The 24515-nt window shown below is 41.6% G+C and overlaps 3 protein-coding genes across 4 annotated transcripts in view; 2 read left to right on the forward strand and 1 right to left on the reverse strand.

The window, feature by feature from the left end:
- Positions 1-8422, forward strand: part of LOC111873373 (probable ATP-dependent RNA helicase DDX5) — a gene marked incomplete in the record, with an annotated part of 21769 nt that extends 13347 nt beyond the window's left edge. The window contains 3 exon segments of the mRNA XM_033754981.1: positions 586-645; positions 5839-6072; positions 6842-8422. Coding sequence (XP_033610872.1) covers positions 586-645; positions 5839-6072; positions 6842-7269 — 722 coding nt within the window.
- Positions 7616-11126, reverse strand: LOC111873361. Of its 2 annotated transcripts, none has more exons than XM_023868023.2 (2): positions 10810-11109; positions 7616-8807 (listed from the first exon to the last, which is right to left on the reverse strand). In XM_023868023.2, the coding sequence occupies exons 1-2, from the start codon at positions 10866-10868 to the stop codon at positions 8414-8416; spliced, it is 453 nt and encodes a 150-aa protein (XP_023723791.1). In that variant the 5' UTR covers positions 10869-11109; the 3' UTR covers positions 7616-8413. The 2 variants fall into 2 exon arrangements, 1 of the variants encoding a protein (XP_023723791.1); XR_002844376.2 differs by lacking the exon at positions 7616-8807 and adding an exon at positions 9525-10210 and having other exon boundaries at positions 10810-11126.
- Positions 11127-11747: 621 nt separating this feature from the next.
- LOC111873302 (kinesin-like protein Klp10A) overlaps positions 11748-24515 on the forward strand; it is a 70343-nt gene continuing 57575 nt past the window's right edge. The window contains exon 1 of the mRNA XM_023867937.2: positions 11748-12181. Coding sequence (XP_023723705.1) covers positions 12121-12181 — 61 coding nt within the window. The 5' untranslated portion in view covers positions 11748-12120. The remainder of the gene's footprint in view (positions 12182-24515) is intronic.

Raw genomic sequence — 24515 nt, forward strand, 5'->3', positions numbered from 1 at the left:
TTCCTGTTGCCAGTTTGCATATTCAGTGAAAAAGTATGCGAGTGGAGCAGTGGAAGGGTTGTTCAGAGATGGGAATTGTTCCAAAACTTCTGTACATTTTATAGATCATTCAGAATAGTGTGTGGCTGCATGTTAAAGCAAGGGAAGGTTGCAAAATGTACTTTTATGATGTGTTACAGTGGTAAGTATGTAAGGTAGTGTGGGCCTCTCAACAGTTAGAAGTTGGACAGCTCTGGTGTCGAGAGTAGCATTGTGTAGCGCATGTTGCTCCGTCAAGTATAGTAAATAAATATAAATGTGGGCATGGGGGTTCCAGAACTTTTTCAGTTTGTTGAATTTAGGTGCATATGGTGGATTGTTTTTAATAATTTCCTGTCAAATTTTCTTTATGCAGTCATTTTTATTCTTTGGGCAGAGATCTTTTCAGAGTACATTCTGCTATGTTTTTTTCTAATTCTGTAGTGATGTATAAAATTGATATTACTGAAAGTCGTAGTTTTTCTTACTTCATAATTTAATTTTCTAAAGACTGAAATTATATAAACAAATTCTAACTCTTGCTTCATGTTTGAATTTTCTTGACAGAATTCCGCAACGGAAAGTCGAATATCCTGGTTGCCACCGATGTGGCCGCACGAGGTCTAGGTCAGTCCCATTTCCCTACATAACATATCTTGCCTTGTTTGATGGGGCACGTGAGTACTTGGTATTTTGCTTGGCGTAAAGTTGGTAAGGCAACAGGTAAATGCAGTGCGATAGTAGTCCAGACTGGTTGATAACTTTCTTAGTAAGAGTGGATCGTTTGATGGAGGTCGTAATTTCAGCTTCAGTTGCTTGTGTTCACACAACAGGTGTTCTTCGTCTCGTTAAAAGAATTAAGATGTAAGCAAAATAACCTGTTCAGAGATAGCGCAGTAGTTTGTCTCAGGAAGTTATGTGGAGGGCAGTGAAATACCAGTTTGTCGTCGTCATTGAATTCTTTGAGTTTGAAGATTATTGTTGGCTATTCCTAAATGTGATGTGTTATGAGGCCCAATATGAAAGATCATTAGGAAAGACAGTTTAAGTTCTCTTATCGCTGATGGAACAACAAAAAATTGGTAATAGAAGTAACAGGAACTAAGAGTGATACTTAAATAAAACACATTTTTTTATATCATTTCATTTTGCAGTAACAAGAAGAGCAGTTACACATAACAGATCTTACTAAATAATTACGGTTTACAATGATTCGTCTTGAAGAAGGAACTCATTCATTAAATTCTCAAATGATAATCAAAACTAACATTTGAGGTTCTCACAGTAGTGACTTCAAAGAATGCTTTCTTCTGGGATGTGATATGTGGTAGAATTTTATCAGCATTTCAGAGGAATATGTTTCTTCCATCTTGGGGGTCACAGCTGAAGTCATTTCCAACCATGGCAGCCCGGGTTCTATCCCGGTCAAGTGGGATTTGTGGTGGACAAAGTGGCGCTGGGGCGGGTTTTCTCCGAGTACTTCAGTTTCCCCTGCCAATCTTCATTCCACCAGATTCTCCATCATAATCACTATGGACAGGCTACAATAGGCCAGTCAGTGGCCGCCATGCCGAGTGGACCCAGTAGGACTTCACCCCCCACTCAGCAAATTAAAAAAAGCTGAAGTCAAATAAGCAGCAGAGTTCTTGTTGCTTCCTCACCCTACTCTTACCCTTAATGACAGTTTGGGACATGTCCTTGTAGTATAATGCCCTTCATATTAATAATTTGCTTGATATAAATATGGAATGCTTTCATCTATCCAGTAAGATTATCACAGATATAATAACCTTCACATTTTGGCACAACTATTATTCTCAGGGAAGCACTGGAGGCTATTGAATACAAGATGCTTTGAAGTAACATGCAGTGTTGTCTTAAGGACTTTTAAAAATATGTATTTTGATAGTGTTTGAAATGTGTTTAATGTGGGTTCCTAAGCTGCAGATTATTTAGCTTTTATGTGAGTCTGACATGTTTCTGTTCTCTAGCTGTGATGTAGAATATGTTCACAACCAGCCACTTCTCGGTTTCCTTATATGTTGTCATGTATTGCAACTTAAGTTTCTGTCTTGTTTTCTGGGTGTCACAATTGTGATTTTGAGGAGTTTCAAAGAATGTTCTAAATATTTGGAGCCCAGCTTTCCAAAAAGAAATTGATCTGACAGTTTTATTAAGTTGCCAGAAATGTGGGATATTTCTGTCTTGTAGGAATTCATAAACTTGTCCCTCTGCTTAGCCATGCTAACCTCAACACTAGATGGAGGTGAGGGTGTAAGGTTCACTGCTGAGCTGGGCATACCAGAGCCAGTCTGGGTGCTGTGGAGAAGAGAAAGTCTTTTCTCCCTACTGGAAATTTGAAACCTGATGCCTTGGCTGTTCAGCATGTGGCCAGTCAGTGTAAATATATATTCTCCAAAGTGTTGGAATTCAAGTTTAATTCAAACCAGTAGTAGATGACACTAGTAATTGGTAATTTACTGTAAAATGGTTTGAGAGAACATAACGTGGGTGTGCTGTTAAAGTTGCATCAAGTTTTGTGGTCTGCACTGAATATGAGCAGTGTTGCCATTGTTGTGGAGGTACATGTCTCCATCTCTGAAGACGGCATGTGCCTTCAAATGTTGCCTGCATTGCCCATGTTCACACAAAATAAGACCCAAGAACTGGGTGAATAACAGCGGAAGGGCAGTAGCACGTGAAGATTAAGTTATTTTGGTGAAGGGGGAGGTTTTGAGGTACTTGATTGATGAGGACAGTAAGGATGAGCTTGAGTTGGCAGTTTAAAATCCAGATATGGGCCAAAATGTGTGTGGATGTTCTGCAGGTAAATTTGATATGTTAACGTGTTTACATGACCTTTATTTAAGTAGCTCGTCATTCTAGATTCATTTGCATCACTGAAGCGCCTATAAAAATCACTATCCATGAAACATCTTGAGAATTTGTGAATGGATCTTTATGAAATAATGTGGGGAAGTTAGCTAAAATTTGTCTGCTTGTTCCAGTTTTGGTTAACATTTGGCAATGATAATGGATATTTTACTTGAAGATCTACAGGAATCATATCTCGAGTGAACTGACATGGGCCGAAGATATTTGGAACGATAGTTGTACAAAAGAATGGAACATACAGTTTATGTTAAGTACGTTTGGGTAATTAAAATCTTGTGAATGCGATAGAATTGTTGCTTTGTGCATACATTTGACGATTGTTTCCGTTCTAGACCAAATGGCTTACACATTTTAATTTCTTCGTTCAGTCCAAATGAGAAGTGGGTGGGTGATTGAGTGGCAGTAGAGATGAAGTGAAGGGTGAGGGAAACTGGAAAGATTGTTTGTTCTTGATTCTTTTGTTTGTAATTTAAACGAGACACATTACCATCCAAGCACTGTAGTTGGAAGATAAGAGTTTTATGTTGGCATTACCATCAAGCAGTGAGACATCCATAATAAAAGGAAATGTGATAGGAAGTGAGAGAGAGAGTTCTTGTGCCTGTGGGTGCATGTTTTGTTTGCAATTTGGATGTCTCATGATGTGCAGGTGTCTGTAAATGTGCTTATAGTTTCAGAACATTTCACTGTGGAGAATGATGCTACAGTATGACTAATGAAATTAAGGATAACTATTGGCCTAGTGAAGTAGCACCAGATCGTCCATCATGTGCCAGAAGATGAAAATTCATTTTAGATTTAAGCTTCGCATTGTGGTGGATCTCAAGATTGCAGTCTTCTTCTGGGATGTTTTAACAAATTTGGGCCATGCCATATCTGAGACATGGGCATTATACTTCCACCATCTCGCGTAACTGGCACCATGGCATAGCATTGTGTGTTCTGAAATTATAGCTGCCATATTGACTGACACCCTGTCTGTTTCCACTATTAATCAGTCTGGTATATGTCTGTGTTCCTTTTGTTTCAGAGGCACATGCGAGATGATAGAAACTGTTACATCTGGCAGTGCCTCTGCTCACTCTCAATATAGAGGCGGCGTCACGCGTTGCGTGCCGCTGACAATATGGTCTCCCCATTGGCTGACAGTTGGCAGGCCTGCCCAGTGCATACGTCACGGGCTACCCCTATACTTGTGTTCTCGTCCATTCAGTGATTTATGCAAAGGGGTTTATGAGACCAAGAGAGTCTGATGGCAAATGGGCACCTACAAGATACTATCAGTCACTGCTTCCCGACACACAGCAAGCAAAGTACACCTGCAAATTGGAATGCTAACCTCCAGTGCAAGTTTCACATTGGTTTCTTTCAAGTCTCTCTGCCCATGAGAGCAGCTCTTTAAAATAAGTGGAAATTACAGGAAATCAGTTGTCCAGGACTGAAGTATTATACTGCAAAAGTAAAGTCATTCTTGGACGTGGTCATTTATCAGCAATGAATTTTAAAATTTCTAACTGTGCTCTCAGATCATTATGATTCATTATGTCAGGTTCAACTTGCTCCTGAAACTTCCAGATATTTGAAGATGTTATCAAATTCATTTTATTTAATCACGTAAGACCTCTATATTTGCATACTGTTAGCAGTAATTTGTGGTGAGAATGGATGGAATCTTTTCTGTTCATACAAGACTTTGCAGGCCTCCTGCTGATGCATTCCACTAATCTGAAAAAATGGAAGGACTGGATTCTTGAGCTCAAAATATTTCTAAGTGTACGTGTATATTTAGGGATGGAAAATGTTCCCTTAAAATTTATTGCATAGAATGACTGGAGGTTATTTTTCCAAAATGTAAATAAGTGCAAAGTAGAGCGGCTGCTTCAGATGCTAGCCTTGCTCCGCCAAGTTATGACATCAAGATGTGGACAGGAATGCTTCAAGGAAAGGTTGGGTTTGTTTTTCTCTCATTCCATTGAAGCTTGTGGACTGAAAATGGTTGAAATTGAAGCGCTGTTGGCGATCACAGTGGTACAGGTATGGTAGATGACATATTTTTGCAAGGTGATGGGGTGTGCAGTATGCATTTGGTTAATGTACCTTCCAGGTGATAAACTGTTGTATATAAAGTTCATCATACTTTTACATTCCAAAAGCAGTTGCTGAAATTGTAAAGATGGCTGTATTCCATTTTGAAATTACAGCTCCCCACCCACCATGTTAAGGGATGTGTCCTTGAAAACATGTCTCTACTGTGAAATTCTGTTTTCCATTGACTTCCTTGTTATAAGGGGAGTGATATTATAACGGTAATACATCGCACTGTCTAAAGGTGGAAATAGCAAACTCACTGTTGTTTCTTGTACTCCCTTCTGCAGAATGGGATAAATGTCAGATTTATGCAGCTGCACAGTCCAGTCAGTAAGGTTCTATCTTGTTTGTGGGTGATGAATCCACTTGCTCCGTTTTCTCAGATATATGCATACCTCAAAAATGAAATGATACTACAGAACATCATTTAGTCAAGAGGCCAGATGTTAATTTTTCATTATGTTCAAACTTAAGGTTTCTACAAACTGAACAGAGCAGCATGTTTAATGTAAATTTCAGGGTTTCATCTGTGCCATTAGAAAAATATTGTTAGGTTGAGAAGTTTATGCTTTACTAAGAAAACAGTTTTCTTTAATGCCAGCGTATGCTCATATATACGTAATGTGAGGCTGTTGAAATCTCTTGTTCAATGCTTATTTTATTTGTTGGTTATGTAATATTGAATTGGACCAAATTTTAAATTGTCTAGTTTCCTCCACTTTTATGTCATAGAGATCATTGAGAAGCTTGAAGTAAGAGACGGGTACGAATCAGTCTTGAGTGAACATTGAAGAGTGTTTACTCATCTGTTTAATGTGGTTCTCTCTTATGTGGCAGATGTGGATGGTATTAAGTTTGTGATCAACTTTGACTACCCGAACTCGTCTGAAGATTACATTCATCGAATTGGGCGCACTGGACGTTGTCAGATGACAGGAACCTCGTATGCCTTCTTTACACCAGGCAATAGTCGTCAGGCCAGAGACCTAGTTGCTGTTCTTAGAGAAGCTAATCAGGTTGTAAACCCAAAACTGGATGAGATGGCTAATCGAGGAGGATTTGGAGGCAGAGGTATGGATACCGAAGCTGTATAGCAATTGTCTTACTATGTTAAATATTTGTATTTTGTAATATGTAATGGTGGGTTCTTGTGAACACAGTTACGGACCTTCAGGCTTCACAGGTGCAGAGATTGTTGAGGGAACGTTGGCTCCACAAACAGGACCCTAACTAAGTCTGGAGCAGACCCCTTGTTCAGAAGCTAATAGTTGAGAAATTCTCCATCCTTTATAGAACCCAGAAGTTCATGACTGTGGATAAGACCTCCGGCATCTAGAGTAACATTTTCCAAAATGGAAGGTATCCCCCTCAGGGGCCATTGAAAAAAAAATTGGCCATTAAGAAATATGCTGAATTTTAACCCAGAATGGCCATGTTTAATTATATGCGTATGTAGAGAACATGCTTCATAAACATATTGTGGTTCATTGGTAGTAATTTCTATCACAGATCATTTTTTGTGCAGATGAAAATTGTGAACCGCTTTCCTAGAACATGGTGGTAGTCTGCGATTCAGTTGCAGCTCAGGTAATTAGGGTGCTCTGAGGCCTGGGTTAAGACTAGAAGATTTCATGTTTACTTAATGCTGGACTGGCATAGTGCTAGACTAAGGGTTAAGGTTTTGATAACATGGCATTTCGTGGGCTCCACTACATGCCTCAGCTGGTGACCTATACAGATGCAGCATGATTGGAATGGGAAGGCGAAATAGTCTGAGAAAAACCTGCTGCAGTGAGGTACTGGATGGCATCTGTTTCTCATATCAAATTGTCTCCCACAGGTCGCTGGGGAAACAGTGGATTTGGGCGTCAACAGAATGGATTTGGTGGTGCCAAAAGGTGGGAAGGCAAGAACAATAATGGTGGTTTTGCAGGAAAGATAATGAAGGGAGGTGATATGGCAAACAGGAATAAACCATCGCGTTTCTCTGCTGTTGGAAAGCCTCCCCAGCCACAGGTAGGGAATAATTATGGCTACAGCCAGAGGATAGGAGGAGAAAACAAGTTCAACGTCCCTCCACCACCACCACCATCTGGTGACATGAATTGGATGAAGCAGTTTTCGCAACCTCCCAAGACAAGCAAACCTGTCCTGAGCGTGAAAGAACAGTGTAATGTTCGAGGAATGACAGCACCAGGCAACAGTAATGTCTACAGTTTCCCACCATTAATGAATGTTTGTCCTCAGATGCAAACTGTCCAACAGTAGACATCATAAAATCTAACAATTTGGCTCATTTCACGTACAGCCTGCATCTCAGGGTGGACTGAAGGTTGTCTTCTTGGATATATTTTCTATATATGAAAATGGATATCCTTTCACAAAGTCTAGAAAACGACCAGATTTTTATTCCATGATCTATTATGATGGTCTGTACATAGAAATCTTCTGCATATTATGTGGACATGGGTGAGGTGCAGACGTGGAGGTGGTGCAAGGACCTTTGTCTCATTGGAGTATCTGGGCTGTGTCCATGCTGGTTTCTCAGCAGCAGAAACCCAGAGAACAGTATTTATGATATTTGAAGCACATGAAACTTGCATTTTTTTTTTTTAATTTAAATGGTGAAAAATTCCTCAGGTTGGTTGTTCATGGTCCAGTTGAATACTGAGGCCGGAAGTGGGACGTCTTTGGTGTCCGTTATGTGATGAGGAAGCACGAGATCAATGCAGCTGTAGACTTTGATATTACTGACATGCGTTGTATTCCAGCATAATGTCATTCCAGTATTTTATTTTTTATTCGTTGTCAAGAAAGTGGACAATTAATTTGAAATTCAGTATCACTACATGACATTTTGTCATTTCACTTACATGGTGTGTTAATTTATTTCTTAGTTGTACTTGTTACACCTTACATTATAGTATGTCTTAAAACTCATTTTTATTGTAACACAGGTGTATATAAAAGTCTCTGTACTGTGCAGTAATGTCACATAAAATTAGTAGTGTACACAGAAGGAATGCTTGTATCTTACGTCCCACACTTTTTATTCCTTGATTGCTATGTGTCAAATGCCCTCTGCATAGTGTCACTTTATCCAGGCTATCATGGTCTCTAATTTGAACATTAATTTTTTTTTTCTTAATTTTTCTGATGAGAGATCTGTATAGTTGCTGTTAAATTGTACATACTCAAAGACAGATTATGATGCACATTTCAAAATATTTCCTCCAGTTCTGGTAAGTTAATGAGCTAGGATGTACACAGCAGTCAGCCATAGATGAGAATTTAAAATCTTATAATGGTCTTCAAATATGAAACATGATCTCACTATTTTATTCGCTGTTTTTCCTGCCTTTCTGACTGTGTTACTTTGTGTATTTTAAGTAGTTCATTCAAATAAAAATAATTAAATCTGGTGGTCGTATTTTCTTTTCCTTTTGTATGGCTCAAGTGTATCCCTACCAGGGATTTCCTGACCACACCTTGTCACATAAAGCCTCAATCCAGGGAGAACAATATAGCACTCGTCAGATGTTGCAGCTCTAGTGTTGGAAAGTGCTCGCAAGGTGACAGTTTTCAAGAGAATGTGTTGACGAATCCACTGGAACAGCTTACAAAATGTACAACCAGCAGCACACTTGGCTGACATGATGGTTGGCAGACAAGTCTGTTTTGGGGTTGACAGCCCTGAGCGCTGATATGGGGATCGGTGGCTTGACTGACTGTTGGCCTCTACCTGCCTGGCAAGTGGGAAGGAAATCATCTGTGAAGGTGTCTGGAATGTAAGATTCTGGTTACAGCTGTTATGGTGTTTGCAATGAATGACATGGGAGAAATGGTGATTGAAAAAGGTTAGGTTTCCAATTGTCAATAGATTTTCCGTCAAGTGCAACAATATATATTTTGGTCACTTATTTATCTCATCTGCCTTACATGTTTCGGTTCCAAGGAACCATCTTCAGAGGCACTTACAACAAATCATGAAAACACTGGCACAGCTCAACATCCACAGTATGTAGTTATTTGTGGAAACTATTACATATATCGGAGTGTAAAGCACAACACTTCCCAGTATCTTGAATGCAGGTATAGCACTTGCATCTAAAAAANCACAATACACATCGCGTAAGATACACCCGACCACAAGCCCACACAACCCCGTGCTGACGCCTCCCCCCATTGGGATGATTCACCAAGAAGGAGCCTGAATATTTTACTTGAACGTTTTTTAATTTTTAACTTTAAATTTTAACGTTGACAACTCGGTTTGAGGGTGGTTTTTTAGATGCAAGTGCTATACCTGCATTCAAGATACTGGGAAGTGTTGTGCTTTACACTCCGATATATGTAATAGTTTCCACAAATAACTACATACTGTGGATGTTGAGTTGTGCCAGTGTTTTCATGATTTGTTGTAAGTGCCTCTGAAGATGGTTCCTTGGAACCGAAACATGTAAGGCAGATGAGATAAATAAGTGACCAAAATATATATTGTTGCACTTGACGGAAAATCTATTGACAATTGGTGATTGATAGTGTAACGGACCAAAATGAAACAATTAAAAAAAAAAGGTTAGGTTTAAAAATAGTAGGTATGACTTTGAGAGAGTATTAATGTAGTTTGTTCAATTTGCTCGCAGTTAATTTTTCATAGTTATGACTAACAATAAATGGAATTTCTCTTAAACTGTTATCTTTATATAACAGTTATAATGCCGACTGAAATTTCAACAGGATACTGCTATCTTAACATCACACTGTATGAAGCTGCAGTTATGCTGTGATCCACTTTTGTATATTATACTCACTGAGGAACCCTTATACCACGTTTTCACTGAACATACATGCTATAAACTTTATTATTTCTTGAAAGACGAGATATTTACATAAAAGAGTTCCTCACTTTTCTTTTAATACAGCAAATGTACATCTTTATTCTCATTTTTCTGAGTTATTTTATGGCAATTCACTAGATAGTATAGTGTCAATGATAAATTATGAATTAGGGAGAATTTGGAATTGGTTATGGCATAATAGAGGTACTGCCTTGGCATTTGCCTAGAGGGAGAAAGACAACGAAGGGCCTTGGTTGGGATAGCAGGTGTACCCGCAGATGCAAACAGTCGGAACATGTCGCCTGTAGGCCAGCTTGATCAAGCTTTATCTTTCAGATGACACCATTTTGGTCATTGAGCCGTGACCCCTGTAAGTACATAAAAACTACAACAGAATGACAAAATGTATTTATTTTAATTTGTCTCTTTCCCAAAGGGAGTTTACTGTTGGATGAACGAACTGTACTACAAAATGTGGCAGACATTTACTAAGAATGTAGCAATTAACATACGAAACTACGCAGTGACAGCCTAAAAGACAATAATCCATGTATAGTCACTATCTGAATCTCGAATCTCAAGCTTATGTTACGTTTTGAAACATTGGTGTTCTACAACAAGTAACTGCACGTAATCACATTAAATTCAAACTGCTTTTATTTATGTGATTATAGACATCCAGAAATCAACACGTAGAACATTTATTTACAGTTTATTAAATATGACTGGGATTAGTAATTAGCTTCACATAAGTTAGACTCAAATATAAAGTTTTCCCTGTGATTAATAAAGCACCATGCAATTAAGCTGAATGGAAGGGATGAGGTGAAGCTCCACACATTCTTAAAATTAGGTAGGGGTGAATAGTAACCATGCTCCAGCCACTTTACTCCAGATACCCATCAGATACAAGGCTGGCTGGGTTTCAGAACTGGTCTCAATGCTAAGGAGAAGATAAATTTCTTACCCATGCTGGAAACTGAACCCTGATTCCTCAGCCATCCAACCAGTAGGGTATAGAAACATGAATTGCTGTCTTTTGCTTTCAGTATGTTGCCCCTATGCAACAACATAATTTACCCACAAGATTATGGTGTTCTAGGATTTGTATGTGTGGTTTATGTGACAGTTACCGTTACAGAGCAACCTGGTGCCTCCATCTACCATCAGTAGTTAGTTACCTTTGTGAAGAATCACAGATTTCACAGATTTTATATTGGACTGAGAGATATTTGTTATACCTGTTTGCCATTATGCCAGTCAGTGAATCCTGCATTTGAGGGCATGAACAGTCTTTGCCCCCTTGAACACTGGGACCATGGGTTCGAATCCCACTTGAGACATGGATTTCTGTGTTTATTCTTTGTGTTTTGGTGTAGGTAGCGGCCTTGCAACAGGCTCATTTACGGAGTTCAACCAATTCTATATAAGATGAAGAAACTGAAAAAGTTGCTAAGGTCCAAAGGGTTGTACAGCCATTATGGGTGGGGTTAAATAATTTTCTGTCATTCATACAGTAAGACCATAAATGATTAATTATATGGTTGCATTTTATTAATATCTTCTTGGAACACCTGAGAAAGCTAAATGATGCCCAGAAAGGCCTCAGCTTTTGTTGTATGTAATGGTTCAGTATTATGCTTACAAGATTCCGCCACTTGTCCGTGTTCTTTGTTCACGTTCCCCTATCGCTTAGTTTGTAGTAGTTTGTAAATTCCTGAAAGAGTGCAGCATTATAGCTACATTTAAACTGCAGCCATCTCTTGGAGGAAGTTCAGAATTCGTAGTGAATTTTCTTCTGTTACCAGGCATTGCAAGTGATAGTTAATTAATTTTGTTTAAATTATTAAATGAGTATTTAATAAGTATTTAATTTTATAAAAGAACTAATTATAATGTGGCATGTAATGTTTAAATTCATTGATATTCATATTTTATAATATTTTTTCATAATAGGTTAAATGCCTTTTGATCAATTATTTGAAAATTTTAATGTGAAGAGTTAATAATTTAGATTCGAAAATAAATTATAAAGTAAGCTGGATGTATGAAACTTTTTGAAGTAATAACATATATATATACCATGTTGTGGTTTTTGGCTTCGTCTAACGTATTGATCACTTACTGTGTACTGGTAGATTTTAAACCATCGAGAGAATAACTGTCAGAGCAGCTGAAGTTGTGGTAGTTTTACAGCCGGTTTTATGAAAATTATATGAAACATAGTGATTTTAATACTTTGTGGTTTATGGTGGTTTGTGATATTTACTAAGTGAAAATGGATGAAGGACTGAGTGGTATTTCGGCTGGTGCCAGTGTGGATATAAAACGGACAGATGGTGAGTACTTAGGCCATGTTGCCTGTATGTAGAAATCTAGGTAGTTCGTTCTTCCTAATTTGCGTAGGGGTTGGTGTTGTACGCCGACAAATATGGGAAACGTAAAATTGTACGCAAAGGGCACGGTTTATCTGATTTTCTCTAAGTGATGATAGGCGTAATTTTACATTATGTAAAAAGATCCAGTGAAGCGTTTGAAATGTTGTATGCAGTTTTATTCTATAGTAATGCCAATCGCAACACGAATACATTTCTTGTATTTACTGCTTGCCAATATTTATTACGCCGCCTTAGTTTTAGTATCTGCTTTAAGTTCGATTCAATGGGATATATGTATCGGATTAAAGGATTGTAATTGTAATTGAAGCTGAAACAGGTCAACAAGTGGCTCAACTGCCCATCATACAATAATTAAACTGTGGGAATACATTTTGTTAACGATAAATACGCAGATGGTTGGGTGACAGATAAAATATGTGATTAACTCATTACAACTCTTATAGGTACCTGAAATGTGTTGGATTGTCAGTATCATCTAGCTAGTAATCATGTAATATGCAACAAGAAGTTGTTGTGGATAGAATTTTGTTTAGTGGAAATAGTGGAATATGATTTGATTGCTGTGTTGGATTTATAAACACACTGAAATTATATCTGTGTGTCAAAAAATGCACCAAGAATTAATCGTACACAGGGTATATGATATGAAAAGTAACTTTTTGTTTTATTTCCCATGGATACGGCTCAAAACATATGATATGTACATTTTGCCCACAAGATCGGTGAGTGCCACAATTTCCAATTAGTAATAGATGAGCAATATAGTGATCCACTCACTGACTCCCCATGCAGGTTAGGCAGCAATGTTTTGTCCGTACTGCCTTACAGATCATGAGTGATTCAGTAAATTCCAACAGTTCTGTTCTGTGGTGACTAGTTCATTGCACATCTGATTTCATCAACCTCTTTACACATCTTGGTTAAAAAGAAGGAAAAGTTGTTCACATGCTTAATTAGGTAAGCAATATGTCATGAGGGCATATGGGGGAGTGGAGGTATAGCTCCACATTTCTTGACCTCGGCACTAGATGGAAGTAAGTGGTCAGCTTCACACTCCTGCAGCTTTACCCCTGTACCCATTGGGTAGGAGGCTGCTTAGGCCTCAGAGAGTCTGGATGCTGTGGAGAACAGAAAAATTTTGCACTGCCGGGAATCAAACCCAGACCGTCCAGCCCTTCACTATACCTGACTCGCTCTGCAGCTTGCTACAGTAAAATATTATTCTGTATGTCTCAGCACATGTCATTTATTATTTTACAATTCTTTGGATTCGATGTATGATTTATGTCCATATTGTGTACATATTGTTCTTTGTACTGAATTATACTGCGCTGGACAAGATGGCTCAGGTGGTAACGTTCCACCGTCTCTGACATATTTCAGAGGTTTCTGGTATGAATCTTGGCCGTGACATTGACTGTCCTGGTGGAGGTTAATACCTTGAAATAGGCTGACAGTCTCCTTTCATATCCTCTCCAATTCATCTTTCATTAACCTTTCTGCCTCTTGTGCTGAGAATAAAATTTTACAGGTGACAAACACGATTAATTTCCGGACGTCAATGACGAAAGAGAGAATGAGAAATTAAAAATGAAAAGGCTACCATGCAGGTAACTTTCGATATCTGAATTTTCCTGTATATTCAGAGTTACAGAATGTGTCATTAAATAAGCCATAAATAAATTCATAATGGTTTTAATTGGGGGCATGCGGTGGAATAGTTGGTTGAGGCACTATGCTACAAGCCGGAAGGTCACAGGTTCAAGTCCCGATGAGGTCATTGGATTTTTTCAATTGACCCAATCCTTCCAGCCGCACTATGGCCCTGGGGTCGACTCAGCCTCTAACAGAAATGAGTACCAGGAATATTCTTGAAATATTCTTGAGGGTAAAGGGCGGCTGGCACGTAGGGCTCACAACCCTACTGCCACCTAAGAGCCGATTGTCTAGAAAATGTGGGAAACTCAACATCTCACAACCCTATGGGCCTCCACGGCCTGTTACAGGGGTACCTTTACTTTTTACTTTTTAATGGTTTTCATTTATAAATTGTTTTCTTATATGAATTAAGAATTTTTAGAAAATTAACAGATGAACAGTGTTCAAGGAATTTGAAATCGAAAACGGATTGAAAGAATGTTAGCTAGGCATTTCCCCTCTGTAATTACTGGAAAAAAGAATCAGAACTGAAAACTGTAAAGAAATACAACTATTAATGCCAAATTTAAATAATTTTAATATATAAGTAATATAAAATATATAGTTTATATATTTTAGTGTGATCAGTAAAAGTAGTCTTGGAGAGCTTAAACATCAGTTTGTAAGCAAATGTACTGATTGTCCCCATGGAAAGAATCCTGACAGCACCTGTGTCCTAAGTCCTTAGGTTTGGGGCTTTGTCTGTGACCTGTCCTTGTGGCTGGCCACTGAGCAAGGAAGTGTGCTCCATGGAATTAACTAGGATGTTTATTGTTTGTCACAGTCAGTGCTGACACGTTCCATCTTGAAAGAAATAAAGATTTATGCTACTGCAGCAGAGGGGAAGTAGCGTGAAATTACACAGAGAACATGCTGGCACCTATTGAATGTGACTATTGATCCAATACATGGAACATCGTTGTTTGTTGTATGTGGTTGATACATGTTCCCTGTGACATGGTGTGATATCACATTGCTTCTGTGCCAAGAGACTTGGAACCCTTTCACTAGCTGCTTGCTGGCTTATGACATGTTTCCAAGGTGTAGAAAAATTTCTCTAAAAATCTCAGTGCGTCTTTTAATACATGAGGCTGTAGCAGTAAGAATGAGGTTAACCTGCATTTCATTTTGTTTTGTATGTCTTGTAAGACAGTTACTCTAATTTATTTTATAAATAAATACTTTTTCTGTAATTGATAGGTACTGTGGAGAATATTTTGGTGTAAGAGGGAGGAAGTGACAGGAGGACAGAGAAAATTGCATAACGATGAATTTAATAATTTATATTCATCACACATAATGAGAAAGATTATGTCAATGAGGATTGGCAGGTCATGCAGCACACATGGGAGAAGTGAAGTTTTGGTAGAAGATGTAAAGAAGAGAGGCCACTTGAAAGATATAAGCATAGATGGAAGGATAATGTTAAAATTGATCATAAAAAATTAGGATGGGAGGATGTGGACTGGATTCATCTGGCTTGGGATAGGGTCCAGTTGTGGGCTACTTTGCACTAGGTAGTAGACCTCCATGTTCCATGAGATCCTGGGAATTTCTTGACTACCTGAGCAACTGTTATTTTCTTAAGAAGGAACACGCTGCATGCAGTTAGATTTGCTGTGATTAGTACATTCTATTTTGTGAATCGTGCATTCATTTTATACACACAGAAATATACTGCTTGACTTCATGGGGCAGAGTCCTTCTTGAGAAGCTAATAGTTGCAGAGCAAGTCAGGTAATTCCCAACCTCTCACTGAAGCTGAAAGTTCCATCCTGTTTTCACAAGAGCCTGTTACCAGATCTTATTGTGATCTGTGACATGAAGTCCAGGTCCTCATTTGTAGCCTTATTTGGCATTCTTTGTCTTGAATTTTGCAGTTCACAGTTACGTATGTTTATACTGTGAAACCTAAAGGAAGTAGACCACCAGGAAGATGAAGGTATATATGGGAGGATAATATTAAAACAGATCTTACAGAAACAGGGTTGGGGATGTGTGTTCCATAAGATGTTGAGAATTTCTTGACAATCTGAGCAAATAGCAACTTCTCTGGAAGGCCTCTGAGCTATGGCCCAAGCTCTTTAAGAAGTTAAGCATCTTGGTGTATGCTTGTTTGTTTGTTTGTTTATTTCTTATTTAACAATTCTGTCAGTAACTTGGGTTCTGTGGCACTGATTGATAGGCTGAATAGTAAATAATGAACTGGAAAGAATGTGGAAGGAAACTGTTGTAGCCTGACTTGCAGTACCATCCTAACATTTAGCTGAAGAACAAAGGATAGTCGGGAGTTGGTATAGCAACTGGCTACAGACTGGACGACTGAGGGCCCGGGGTGTGAGGCTGACCGCTCACCTGCAAGTAGTGCTGAGGTCAAGAAAACGTGGATCTGTATGTCCACTTCTCCATATGTCTTCATGGCATAATGCCCACTTAGGAACAACTTTACTTACCAAGGATCATCATGAAAATCGCAGTTGGGATAGCAGGACTTGGACCCAGAATTGAATTGAGACGTCCTGAATACAGAGAAGGAGTGCTTCCCACTTGACCACAACATTTGCTTGTACTCATTGTTCATGTATGGCATTTGCTTTTTCTCAGTATACCAAATAACAGTTTCATTTCTGGCTTTTTTGCGTAGTATAGTTATCCTTCGGTCGGTGTAATTAAGGATGTATTCAAATTCTGGGAATTTAATGCTCACATGTTACAAACACAGTTGTCGAGTAATAGACTATGACATAATGGAAGGTATTTTCTGATACTGTGTGCTGGTTGTAGGTATGTGGTGTTAATGAAAAATACAGATGACTGGTTTAATCTAGAAACTTTTCACTTTTAAGCATTGTGTGATGTTTTCATAACTTTCCTCAATCCCTCTGGACAGTAAGAGCAGCGATAGCATAGCCAGTATAGTGATGGACTATGGGCTGGATGACCGAGGGGTCAGAGTTCGAGTACCAATGGGCTCTGGCTCTGGGGTCCACCCAACCTCCTATTCAATGGGTACCGCGGCTCTTTCCGAGGGGGTGAAGCTGACCACTCACCTGCAACTAGTGCCGAGGTCAAGCAAACTCCCCCATACACCTTCATGACATAGTGCTTTATTATTTAAGCACAGGGACAACTTTACATTTACCCTCTGGACAGTGCTGAGGTAGTACCTTGATACAGGCCATGACCACTTCTTTCCATGACCCTTCCAATTTGAAATCAGTTGATCATCCTAACATAGGATTTGCGGTTCTCACACCAGAAGTTATGAAGAGTTCTGTCTTCAGGGATATAGCGCCGTGTAGCCCGGTGAAAGTCAGCCGACATATCGGAGGAACTTGTCGCTTCCATCTTCAGGGTCAAAGAATATTCCAAGAAGTGAGCCTGTTTCATACCGGTTTCTCGCCCATTTAGTAACTTCAGTTTGAAACAAAGTTTTCAGCTACTGTTTGTTTTTCTGGCCTGCTCCAGTTCAGCACTAATTCTGAAACATTGAATCCATTACACAATAGAGGACTCCATGGCCAGTAGCTGAAGAGGATATTAATATTCAATTTAAGTGTAGGAGGTCCTCATGCATATCCTGAGTGCCCCCCAAAGGTGTAGGTATTTGTCAGATATAATGTGTAGTGGGTAGGTAAGGACTTGAATGGAGATTGTCTTGCCTTCAAAGTACCATTTCACAATTTTGGGGTGAGACTAGAGAAAAACATCTGCATTTGGTCAGTCACTGAGCACTTCGGTAGAATAGTTGCCAGCCATATCTGTGTTACGAACCAAGGACTGTCCATATGGGTAATAGAGGTCAGATTCTCCGTCCATCGCTAGTGACCACTGATGGACATATTAGGATGGTGGATATGTTCTTTGCTCCATATATATATATGCACGTTTGCCCTTGTTTGGGCTTGATGTTAACATACGAGTTCACATTTCACTGACGTCTGAATGTCTGTGCCGTGTGTTGAAGATTTAGTATATTCCTCGGTCCCGTAATACATGTTGAAACATACGAGAAACTTTTCCAGTGATACCGCAAGATTTTTTTTATTAACAAGCTATACAGGGTGGCTGCCAAATTTCGTGGGTATTATTAATCAAACCGAGTTAAGTTGGCTGAAGCGGTAACGCTTTTGAAATATACTCAAGAAGTGCCCGGTTCGAAACCCAGCCGGTGTTCCGACTCTGCTGAGGGTTTTCTGCAACCCTTCCAACCAGTTGCCGGGGGCGGTACGTGAAAGAAACCACGACAGGATTCGCGATCATCCGATCACCCAACTTTGTATGATCCGGGTTACTGCCAACCATGGAACTGGTTCTCAACCTTAGTCAGACCGCGGCCCGGTAAATCCTATTATCTGCGGGACGAGGGCCCGGCGGTTGAGAAACACTGGTGTGGAGCGTTCGGCGGGTGAGGTGTTTCGTTGTATTTATCTCACCCCATGAGACAAATGCCTTGATAGTACACCTCGGTTCCCTTCCAGCCCCCCGTTACGCTACCGTTCATGTATCGTCCTGTTAGTATCAATACTGAAACCACGATAAAATGACACAGAAATGGCTGTTATGTTGGCAGGACTGCTGCCCTGGTGGGTGTACAGTCGCGTTCAAGAAGAAGCCATATAAAGCACGAACAAGTTCTCACAGTTAACCAAGGCCGTGTATATATTGTCGGGGAATGACGTGGGCTGTTCCCTGCATCACCTGTCCCCATAACGGGAGCCCGCGAAACTGTTCGCTGACACAGGATCCACGAATTTGCACTAACTGCATAGAAGAGGCTTCTTCTTGAGAACCTAGCAGCCGCTCAGTCAAGAACTTCGCCACTGTGTTCACAAGAGCCGATCGTGGTCCCTGTCGTAAGCCAGATGAATCCAGTCCATACCACACCCTCCCACCGTAGTTTTCTAAAAACACATTTTAATTCTATTATACCGTCTACTTCTAGGTCTTCCAAGTGGACTCTTCTCGTAAGGTGTTCCTACCGGGAACTTTTGTGCGTTTCTCGTCTCTCCCATACGTGCTGCAGCTCCTTCCCATCTCATCCTCATTGATACGACCATCCTAATAACATTGGATGAGAAGCACCAGTTATGAAGTTTTCTGAATCTTCCTGTCACGTTTCTCTCGTAGGTCCAGATATTCAAATAGAGACATATTGTGGCCCCCCCTCACCCCAGGGAAGTGTCTTGGCGGCTTCCAACACACCGGAGCCCGTTTCTGTGGCGTTAAAGCGGCCGAGGTGCGAACCTTGTCACCCAACTCCATCTAATGCTGATGTCCGGTATGGTAAAATTCAGCATCACACCATGAAGACGTATGGAGGAGTGGAAGTTTAGCTCCACGATTCTTAAACTCGGCACTAGATGGAGATGAGTGGTCAGCTGCGTTAGCCTCTGGGAAAGAACTCAGCGGTACCCATTGGTTAGGAGACTGGGTGGGCCTCAGAGCCAATGCGGACGCTCTCTTCTCTGTAATGGAACCCCGGCTGTCCAGCCTGTAGCCCGTCGCTATACCGATTGAAATATCCCTGCACTTCCATAGCGAAATAGTTTGTGAAGATGGGACTTGGCAGGAAGTGTCTCAGGTTGGTGTTAGGTACCCCCCGCTGCACTTTCTCTCACACCTCGGTGTATCACGGCCGAGCACGGCTCTTGTTTCGCGTTCCATCCGTAACGTGTATGTTCGGTGGGGAATGCCTCTGGGAAGTAGGCCAAGAAATGAAGGCGCAACCAGCCGAGTTTCGCTTTCTGTGCCGCTCCATTTCTGTTAGAAACGGTTGGATTTCTTTATGTTGGTATGAATGGCCTTCCGTCGGTGCAGTTGGTCGCCGCGGGATCTGTGAAGTCCTGGCGTGATGTGTTTACACAGTGCACCAGGCAGGCGGCTGTCAGCTCCCGGCTCTGACGATGTGTTTATTCCAGTCCGCATTTAGCCTATTTCACCTACTGAACTAACTTATTTTCAACGACATTCCAGTTCGAGTCTCGTTCCAAAGATCATTTATCCCAGGGTGTTTGTTATCTCTGCCGTTCCCCCCCCCCCCNAAAAGGTCAATATTCTGGGTGCTTCTAAGCAAAAATGTATATATGCATATGTGTCCTATTCCGAGCGGTTTCCGAGATAGAGTTATTGCACTGTACAGTTCCAAAACTGTCGATAAGACGGAGATATTACGTACTGCTTCTAATACCGGTATTTATTGTTCAAGTGACAAAGTTGGTACAGTTTACCCAGTACAATACTTTTCCGAAAATTCCACCTTCGACATCAGTGCACTTCGCAACTCGTGTGAGGACATGGCGTGTTGCTCGTCTGTACAGTGAAGTAGCTCCGTCTCGGAGTAGGACACGTGTACATGTACACCTTTTACTTAGAATGACCGATACTGTGGCTTCACAGAATATTGACCTTTCCTTGTGGGACACTCTGTATATATCAAGACACGATGTAGGATTTGAGGTTTTTACAGCGATGGTTGTGAAGAGCATATACTATACGACTGAAAGTCCGGATACTAACAGCGCCGTAAAATAAGCCACGAACCACACCGACGTTAACATCGAGGAGAAAATTGACCTGCGACGCTGAGAAACCCATGATACATTGGGGAGCTTTTATAATTTCGATTCATTAGCGCGAATCGGTAGTTGACAGGTTGGACGTAGGTCATGGGGAAATATATATACTTTTTTTTTTGCCGTATAGCCTTCAAGGGAAGATACGCTGTAAGATCTGAACGAAGATTGGATGATAATATTAAAACGAATCTTGAAGCAATGAACCGGATCCAGCCGGTTGATATGCCAGAGCCAACTGGGATGAAGCGGGGAATGCCCTCGACACGTGTGTCTGGTAGTTAACGTAGTTCTGCTGTACCAACAGCATTTGCTTTGGAGACTTCGCTACTATAGGACTCTAATGGCCGGGGTTCTGTGCTTATTGTTCGTACCGTAGGGAAGCTAGAACTCACATCAGATGTGTTCATGCCTTTTGTCTAGTGGCCTCGTCAGACGTGAATTGCGTGGCAAACGCGTCGTCGCTCCTGCGTAATTGGCCCCGGAACAGCGAATTCGTATCGATTCCCCCGTGAATTCCGGTCTCTGGCAGCGCGGCCTGTTTTATCGCCAAATCTCCACCTTCCACAGTTCTGTTGACTGCGAAGTGTGTTCATCTCCGTTCTATGTGACGTTGGCAAAGCAGTAATGTTCTTATGGCAAAAACGTTGCTTCCTGTATCGCAGGGGTGGCCAGTTCACAGCTGTTTCAGAATTACTGCGGCTTGGAGAACCTCGCTACGGGTATCAAGCGATTCAAAAATAGTTAATAATAACGTGAAAGGTAAAGCTATCCCTGTAACAGGCCGTGGAGGCCCATAGGGTTATGAGACATCGAGGCTCCCACATTTTCTAGACAATCGGCTCACAGATGGCGGTGAGGTTGTCGGCCTTACGCGGCGGCCGCCCTTTACCCCCAGGAAGATTCCTGGTACTCATTTCTGTTAGAGGTTGAGTAAACCCCAGGGCCATAGTGCGGCTGGAAGGATTAGGTCAACTGAAAAATCCAGTGACCTCATCGGACATTGAAGCCGCGACCTTCCGGCTTGTAGTAGAGTGCCTCAACCAGCTACGCTACCGCGTGTCCCCTTGTTAATCACAGTGCCTGTCCGAAACATCTCTGAGGAGACGTCATGACTTGAGGAGGCAACCTTCTGGGAGATAACCTCCTGCATGGCAGTTGGTTCCCATCGTATGTTGGAAATAGCCGCCGCTACGTCACTGTTGACTCATCGGCAGAGATGTGTGGGACATACATTATCACTGGTCTGTAGTGCCTGTACTCACTTCGGGTTCACTTCACTTCAGCGCTCTCAGACTCGTATTCGAGGGGCAATCCTCACCAATTCTCTGCCGGGACACCGGCTGTGCTGACTGAAGTATCTCTTGGTTTTCCTCAGTCCTAGGCAAATGCCTTGAGAGTATCTCGAGTAGGCCACGGCGGTTTCCTCCCAGTTCTTTTCATGTTCACCAACCAGGAGCCGCGTTAGTCAGTCGGTATAGCGACTAAGCTACGGGCTGGACGACCTAGGAATCGGAGTTCTTTCTCCCGGCAGAAGCAAGGTGTCCAGACAGACTCTGGGGCCCACGCAGCCTCCTATGCAATGGATACTGAGACTTTTTTTACAGGGTTAAAGCGGCGGGGACGTGAAAGTGACCAGGTTAAGAATGGTGGCGCTTCGCCTCTAGTCCCCCATACTTCATGGTGCTGTGCTTACTTCGGTAAGCGCAGAGACGAGGTTACCTTACTGATCATTTAACATTCTACCATTCGATGAAACGGTAAGGTATTCTGTAGCAGCTGTCAAGAATCATAAACGAGTCCCCCCACCCCACCCCACCCCAAATATGGAGATATATCTCCACACGTTCTGAAGTCAGTTCTACTCCTCGGCGCCTTTAACCGGCTGGGTAGGAGAAGCCGGTCTGGGCGCTGTGGAGAACAGCAGTTCATGCCGCATTGAGCTCGTGCTGAAGCGACGCGAATCGCTTCGTGGAACTCATGTGGCATTGTCCAGAGGTGTGCTTGAGTCAGGGCGCGAATGACTCATCAGGAAGCCCTTGCTCCAGTCTTCATGCACTTGTTATCCGGTGGTATGACACCTTGAAAGAGGTGTGCTGCTCTTTTTTTTTTGGTTGTAACGCTCGATTCAGAAGTATGTTCATCGAGACAGTGTCACATCTCAGAGAACTAATGACCCAAACCTTGTTTTTTTTTACCCGACCGCCGGAGTTGCGCGTTCGAAGAGGGGCAGTGGTTGTATCTTCAGTGTGGGGGAGAGGGAGGGTGTTATGTAACCTGTGCACACCCAAGGGCCCTTATCTCAGCAGACTCGACCGAATCTAGCGCGCATTCCTCGAGAACGGACGGTACTTCGGTGTAACGTCAGTTTTATCCTTTAGGCCCCCCATACACACACAGTTTGGCCTTCCGATCGACCTTACAGGCAAAACTGTGACAGTTTACCCCCTCCCTTTCCTCCCCATACACGCAAGATAAACCGGCAGGCTTCATGCCACAGTCACGGTCTTCCAGCCTATAATGTTGAGTCACACACGTCACGTGCTACGGTCCTGCAGGTAGAACTGACGGACTGACGGGTTTCCCACAGGCCAACAGTCCAAATGATTGGCCGGCCGCACCACACACGTCAGTTTTGCCTTTCAGTCTACAACTGTGCAGGCCGAACTGGAGGCCAAACTGTGTGTATGGGGGCCCTTAGGCTCGCCTCATGTGGGTAGAAAAGGACCAGATTATGTCTCAAAGAGCTAGTCATATCTGCCTTAATGTTGCTTTGTCTTTGGAAGTTCCGGATCCTGGCACTGCTGCTCCAGTTGAGGGCTGCGCTATTTTCCTTTGTTTTCCAATAGAATTCTTAAATGCTATTTCTGTTCCATCATCTTAGCTGATTCATCCTCCGTAATGATGCCAAGTTGTGTCCGCAGCCTGTCACATCTGCAGATGCAACAAGAAAAATCGAACGAAAGCAGCAGTGACACAAAGTGCAAACTGCAGTAAATCGTTGTAATTTTGTGCAGTGTGTTTTCAGCTCAGATCTGACGCTTTGACTTCGTCCACAGTCCCAGTAAGTCAGTAAGGCACACCGGTTTTACTGTGTGTAGGCCTGTCGCCTGCTCAAACATTAAAATAAACTCTCCGGTCTGCCCACACAGTGTATATGATTCTCGCAATAAACAGAGATTGTTTCCCTAAACAGCATAAGCCACATGGTCTTTTTGGCGGAGGCGTAATGTGTTGCCTCTTAGTTACGAACTGAAACGTCTAAATATTGTGACATATCTGGCCAAAGCAAGGCGTGTGGAGACAAAGAAACAGCCGTTGCTAGCGAACAGCTGTGAAACAACATTCGTTTCCAGGCAACGGCCGCTAAACAAACAACGGAGCAACGTCCGTTACTCCTGCGGCAATGGATGCCCGTGCGACAGAGGAACGGTGTTTTCTACATGGTCCGTGCCAGATGTTATAAACAAGGGACAAGGCTTGTTTAGTTAGTCTGTGAAGAGAAGACTTTGTTGCAAGAGTGTTCAGTTGAAATTCAGACAGTGAAGAGAGAAGACTTTATGTGTGTTATAGTTACTTTGTTAAAATCCGTTGCCAGGAATCGACTAGTGAAAGCAGACTGAAAATACTTAGCGTGAGCTGCAGTGGTTGGTAAAGTGTGGAAATCAGCGACAATGTTATAGTTATTTGTAGTTACGACCAGTGAGTCGTCAATAAATCGAATTATCCAAACCAAACCCCCTTCGAGAGTCACTCATACACGTGACAATATTGAGCTTAAGAAGCCGAACGAGTTGACTTAAGAGTTAGCACCTCTGGTTTATGTTTGGGAAGTGTCCAGTTCGAATCCTGACCGAGGCGTCGGCTATCGTGACGGATGTTTTCGTTGTTTTCCTCAGTCATTTCCAGGCGAATACCTGGACCGCTTTCTTCCACATCATTGAGACCTCATTATCATCCAGTCATTCGGCGCTGTTGAGTTAAATGAACTACAAATAAAA

The sequence above is a fragment of the Cryptotermes secundus genome, unplaced genomic scaffold (genome assembly GCF_002891405.2).
Source record: "Cryptotermes secundus unplaced genomic scaffold, Csec_1.0 scaffold1269, whole genome shotgun sequence".
NCBI lineage: Eukaryota > Metazoa > Arthropoda > Insecta > Blattodea > Kalotermitidae > Cryptotermes > Cryptotermes secundus.

Excerpts from the sequence above, each read along its gene's own strand:
- LOC111873361 (XM_023868023.2), bottom strand. The coding sequence starts at position 10,868 with ATGTTTCTATACCCTACTGGTTGGATGGCTGAGGAATCAGGGTTCAGT. Across the intron at positions 8,808-10,809 it reads GGGTTCAGTTTCCAGCATGG|CTGTAACCAGAATCTTACAT; the intron begins GTAAGAAATTTA and ends ACACCATAACAG.